The 6,159-nt window shown below is 36.9% G+C and overlaps 1 protein-coding gene across 1 annotated transcript in view; it reads right to left on the bottom strand.

Moving 5' to 3' along the window:
• Nucleotides 1-612: 612 nt before the first annotated feature.
• The window catches only part of LOC105341798 (uncharacterized), a 42,323-nt gene continuing 36,776 nt past the window's right edge, over nucleotides 613-6,159 (bottom strand). The window contains exons 16-25 of the mRNA XM_066085659.1: nucleotides 5,913-6,094; nucleotides 5,621-5,810; nucleotides 5,369-5,531; nucleotides 5,105-5,200; nucleotides 4,842-4,999; nucleotides 4,621-4,759; nucleotides 4,282-4,521; nucleotides 2,570-2,737; nucleotides 2,150-2,408; nucleotides 613-1,872 (exon numbers count right to left, since the gene is read on the bottom strand). Of these exons, the coding sequence (XP_065941731.1) occupies nucleotides 1,491-1,872; nucleotides 2,150-2,408; nucleotides 2,570-2,737; nucleotides 4,282-4,521; nucleotides 4,621-4,759; nucleotides 4,842-4,999; nucleotides 5,105-5,200; nucleotides 5,369-5,531; nucleotides 5,621-5,810; nucleotides 5,913-6,094 (1,977 nt within the window). The 3' untranslated portion in view covers nucleotides 613-1,490. The remainder of the gene's footprint in view (nucleotides 1,873-2,149; nucleotides 2,409-2,569; nucleotides 2,738-4,281; nucleotides 4,522-4,620; nucleotides 4,760-4,841; nucleotides 5,000-5,104; nucleotides 5,201-5,368; nucleotides 5,532-5,620; nucleotides 5,811-5,912; nucleotides 6,095-6,159) is intronic.

Here is a 6,159-nt window from a genome sequence, read left to right as displayed (position 1 = left end):
AATTTTTCCCCTTGGTACAGGGAACAGCTCAGTATGATCTATTGCCCTCGGCCGTTGGCCTCGGGCAATAGATCATACTGAGCTGTTCCCTGCACCTCGGGAAAAATATTCTGGTCTATTGACTGCTCAAGCATTAAATAATTGTATAATGTTACCCGTTGCTACATGTAAGTGCGTTGCTAACGCTGAGGGTAATAGAAAGGATTATGAATTGCGTCTTAACCAATCAGATTTCAGTATTTAACATGAAAGTATAACAAATATACATGTGATGCTCATTAGCCAACAAGAAATTATCGATGAAATACTTTCTATATCTCCAATTTTAATATTTATGAAACAATTTTTGTTGATCATATAGACCAATGGCCAGGATATTTTTAAAATATTTTTTTTATAATTATAACCATAGAAGTTCTCGTTTTATGAAAGAACAGATAAAACTAGCGACGCTAATAAGAAAAATTCTATTACATAGCCGCCATACTAACAACCATTAGTGCTTCTACTTAATCAGATTCTTTTTTAGAGGAATTATTTTAGGAGTACGACATGGTATTTAGTCTCATATGAATCGAAGGTCTATACACAGAAAAGTTTTAAAAATAGCTATTAATTTATTTAATTCATTTTTATTGAAAATCTCTGTAAGACAATGGCACAATAGCATGTACATGTTGTGTTCATCAATTCAGTAATCTATTTCATCAAATGAATGTGCATACATAATGTATAACAAAATGAAAGACAGTTTTATCACAATTATTCATAAAATATTATAAATACTGTACATTTAAGATAAATCATAATGCCATGTCTACACGACGTGGCCAATGCTTCTTGCTTTCACAAACGTGTTCTTCATCAAGAGGCAGATCGTTCCATAACAGTGTACATGTAATTATCTATTCTAATCTTTTTTATACATGTAGAAGTGTTTCTTATTTGTGCAAATTGCTTTCAGTATTAAATAAAAATGCTCACAACATTCAAATATACATTTCATTTAAAGAACCACATATTGTTATATGTCATTTGCCTAAAAAGGTCATAAATACATTAAATCTATTTACAGGTAGAGACGGCTAATTACATATAGATTTTATTCATAAATATTATAATAGTTAACGAGAAAATAGAGGCAACATGAAAATCAACACAGAAATGCATATGCAATATGTTTTACATAATTATTGAATATGGTAAAATTTGTACACTAGTCCAAAAGAGGATGAAGTGCACCAGCAAATCGGAATTTACAATTCATTTTTCCTACCTCTTTACAAATAGTTAAAATGTATGATATTCAGTCATGCAAAACGAATGACTGTATATTATGTATATTGTAAAACTGGTAAATCTCCGCATTCTCGAATGTCTTAAGTCAAGTGTACAACAGTATGCAAGCAGAAACTACAATGCATGAAAGACAAATCACTGAAAGCTGTTAAAACGAATTCCGCCCACTTCCCATCATTTTTGACAATAATTTACATCATATCAATGAGTTTCTCTCCACGGGCCCGCTGCGATATATCTTCAGCAGTTATCTCCTTCACCAAGAACGGCACGCTCTTCCACTTCTTCTTTACGTCTCGTCTTCCCATATTGTCCTCCATCAAGAGCCCCTCAATCTTCAGGATCGGGAACTGGGCATTTTTGTAGATGGAGATATTTCCTAGATCTGACCCACAGGATCGACAGAGGAGCTTGCCGACGGCACACTTAAGGTCCACGTCCTCGAACTGGGGGCGGGGCAGGCGCTGCCCCAGGACTCGTTCTTTGATGTCGTCACAAATACAGGCATGGTGGGCGTTCTGGATCTTTCTGACCTCATTTGACATACATATGTACTTACTACACTTTTGACATCTGTTAAAGAAATTTACATGATATTAAAAAAAATCTTTTCGGAAAAGCCATCTTCTTATTCCGTTTTTTCTGCATAACCATAAACGTGTAAATTTTAACAAGCAAAAGTTTGTTATTTTCAAGAAATTTAAAGTTCTCAGGTGTAAATAAATTTGATCGAATGTCCTTATCAGTAGCATCTTCATTATATAAATACTATTTTTCGTTCCTTTTTTGCAAATTAGTATGTTACACAAATATTCCACATTCACAATATCATTACTATCTCAATACTAACCTGAGCACGTATTCGCCCTGACGGACTAAGAATCCTTCTTTATTTTTCGCCGCAAGGTCGCGCTCTGTTTTTGCATTTTTCTGCAAGTCAAGTATGATGTTCAGACATTCTCTGGGCTCCCTCCTGAATTTCTCCCTCAGCAGGTCTATGGCACTGTTCATCATAGCTTCCCTGATGATGTTCAACTCCTCCCTCTCAGCAGTTTTATCTCCCTGTTCAGCCACCACAAAGTATTTGCCATTCTCACGTCTTCCCCTCCCTAAACACAAATAAACATAAACATGAAATCTGTAATATGTGTTGTATCTAGTTATTACTTATGCAAAAGATAATTCCTTCATATTCCAACATTAAATTTCCGGTAAAACTTAAAAATCTAACTTCTTCTGCCGCAATTGAATGTAACTTAGCAAAGCATACCTCTTGCCTGGACCATGGCGATCTCATTACTGACGTAGGAATACCGAATCACAAGATTACATTTCTGGATATCCAGACCTTCCTCGGCCACAGATGTAGCAATGACAATCTTATGTCGACCCTCCTTGAACAGGCTTAGAGCATCAATCTGCTGTACCTTTGTCATTCCTGTTTTATAAGATAGAAAGAACTAAATAAGCTCATCATGTCAACTGACAAATTTTAACTGATATTTTAATTAACAAGAGGCCCATGTGCCACATCGCTCACCTGAGGAACAATAGGTATGATAAACCAGCTTAATGGAGTCATAATACAAACTATCTGGACAATGTACAATAATACATGAAGATCATGTATAAATAAAATCCATTTTTTCCCCTGGATATTCTTATGTTTATAATCATTAGTCCCCTTCTAACAGGATGATTTTATAGTCATATCACATGTTGAGTATTGCAGTTCTCGAAAAGATCCTTAACAACTGTTTATGTATGGGATATAAAGCTACAAACTCTGAACCTTCTTGTGAGGCCGAAGAATTGTCCTGGAGCCAAAGTCTTAACAATTATAAAGAATCATCGGGCTGATTAGTTTCTGAGAAGAAGATTTTTAAAGATTTACTCTATCTACATGTACTCCTATGTAAAACTTTAACACCCCCCCCATATGTGGCCCCACCCTACCCTCAAGGAACATGATTTTCACAACTTTGAATCTACACTACCTAAGGATGATTCCAGACACGTTTCAGCATTCCTGGCTGATTAGTTTCTGAGAAGAAGATTTTTAAAGATTTACTCTATATATTCCTATGTAAAATTTCGACCCCAAATTCCTGCCCCACCCTACCCCCGGGAGTCATGATTTTCATAACTGTGTCTAAACTACCCCAGAATGCTTCCACACAAGTTTCAGCTTTCCTGGCTGATTATTATCTGGGGAGAAGATTTTTAAAGATTTACTCGATATATTCCTATGTAAAACTTCGACCCCCTATTGCTGCCCCACCCTACCCCCGGGAGTCATGATTTTCATAACTGTGAATTTACACTACCTGAGGATGCTTCCACACAAGTTTTAGCTTATTGGCTGATAAGTTTCTGAGAAGAAGATTTTTAAAGATTTACTCTATATATTCCTATGCAAAACTTTGACCCCCCATTGTGGCCTCACCCTACCCCGGGGGGGGGGGGTCATGATTTCGCAATTTTGAATCTACACTACCTGAGAATGCCTCTACACAAGTTTCAGCTTTCCTGGCTGATTAGTTTTGAGAAGATGATTTTTAAAGATTTACTCTATATATTCCTATGTAAAACTTCGACCCCACCCTACCCCCGGGGGTCATGATTTTCACAACTTTAAATCTACACAACCTGAGAACGCTTCCAAACAAGTTTCAGCTTTCCTGGCTATATGGTTCTGGAGAATATGATTTTTGAAAATTTCTCAAAATTTTGCATTAATTTCTAATTATCTCCACTTGAAAAAGGGTGTGGCCCTTAATTTTCACAACTTTAAATCCTTTTTGCTTAACAATGATTTGTGAAAATACTTGGTTGAAATTGGCCAAGTAATTCTTGAGGAGATGTTGAAAATGTAAAAAGTTTACGGACTGACATACGACAGACAAAATGTTTTCAGAAAAGCTCACTTGAGCTTTCAGTTCAGGTGAGCTAAAAATTTAGTAGCATTAGAAGATTTCGAACCTCCTGCGCTGCTCTTGGCTTGCGCTCCGGTAAACATGACAGGTTTGAGATGTCGTAGATCATCCGTTTCCATCATCCAACGGTAAATTGCTTTAACCAAATCTCTGGTTCTAACAAATATAATGCCTCGTGAATCAGCATCATTCCCAAATGCTTGCAATATCAACCTCCGTAGTTCCATCAGCTTTGGATTGTTGTGATCTGGATCCATTGTATATGTCTGTAGTCTACCTTGGGTTTCTAAACGAAAAATTGAATTTGATAAAAATATATCATTCACTAGAAGGAAAAGAGAAAAATTAAATTAACTGAGCATAGGAATTTCATACATGTACTTACTTTCGAAGAAAGATCTGAGTTTTCTGTCCGTATCGTCAGGAATTTGGTGTTCGTCCCAACGCTTCAGTTCATCTTTGATGAAGGCAAGAGAATCAGAGGTGCGTGCATCGGTATATATAATCAAGGCTTTGTTATACATCTGAAAACAAGGAGAATGAAATATGATTAGCCACAAAATCATTTACATACTTAAGTCGAAGGTGTACTTTATGCAAACTTACATCCAGATTGACTCGGCAGGAATGGATGAAGCGCCTGGCCTTCTCGTCTACTATTTTTGCCCCCTCCTTCCACAGTCGACTAAGCCACTGTGTGTACTGATCGTTGCCACACTCCGCCGGGGGCTTCAGAACGCTCTGGTCCGTCAGAGCCTTGGCATCTACAGAAATTTAGTTCAGAGTTTTCATTTCAATATGTTGCCAATGCAAACATTAATTGCATTACAACTTGTCACCTTAAAAAAAAAACCTCTTCTAATACTAACGTATAGATTGAATCATCCATCTATGAATCGCCTTCATGATGCCATCTATGATTCGCCCGAAGTCGTTTTTCTTTCTTGAGTTAGTTTTTACCACACCTACAAAGTATACATTAATTTTACCCGACATTTGTATGTGTGAGAGAAAGAGAGAGAGAGAGGTGGAGAGGTGTGGGTTGGTAGTTGGGTTAGCCAAGTACTCATATTATATACCTTTTAATGCTATTTTTATAGAAATGAACTGAAATAAAATCATAATTATCCTACCTTGATCTGGAATATTAACATGTTGGGCCAATTCCGCCTTATTTTCTTCAACAACACAAAGTTCCTCGGCGTCCATATTGGCCATCATGCTAAAGATCCAGTCCATTGCTTTCTCTTCATTTTTCGCCTTACCGACTCCAACTGAAGCTGTCAGACCTACAATCTTTTTGGACCCAAACAAATTAAATGCAATTACAATTATATGCAAAAAAAATCTCACTTTTATCATAAATTATTTTTAGTTTAACATACTTGGGGGAGTTGCTTGTGCTTATCTTCCAGCTTAAGATCCAGATAGTACGCCATTATTTGATTGTATGGATGCTTGGCATGCGAGTGGTGACACTCGTCAAAAACTATCAAGGAGAAAGCTTCAATCTGAACGTCCCCCGTAGCCAACGCATTCACCAAAATCTGTGCAGTGATGACCAGTACATCCTTTCTGTAATCATAACATAATAAATTACATTCCTTCATCTTGTGTGGTTCTTACCAATGTCTTCTTGCCGATTACATAACTATAACTGTACAGGACGTCACATACTTCTGAATCCAACACGAAAGGCTCTGGAGGCTCTCTGTGCGTTGCTTCTCTCCAGTGATAACCTTAATTTTACAACCCAGATACTCTTTGCAAACTTTTCCCTGTTGTTCTGCAAGAGCGCTTTGTTCAACTAAAAAAGCGACTTTCGGTATATTCAGACGCCTCCGTTTTTCACGATGATTCTGAAATTAGCAAAGAAGAAGAAGGTTTTCCTACAGACCTGAAATCAATGCACATAAGGACAGTC

Source organism: Magallana gigas, chromosome 5 (genome assembly GCF_963853765.1).
Source record: "Magallana gigas chromosome 5, xbMagGiga1.1, whole genome shotgun sequence".
Classification (NCBI taxonomy): Eukaryota; Metazoa; Mollusca; class Bivalvia; order Ostreida; family Ostreidae; genus Magallana; species Magallana gigas.
This window is presented reverse-complemented; position numbering and strand designations above follow the sequence as displayed.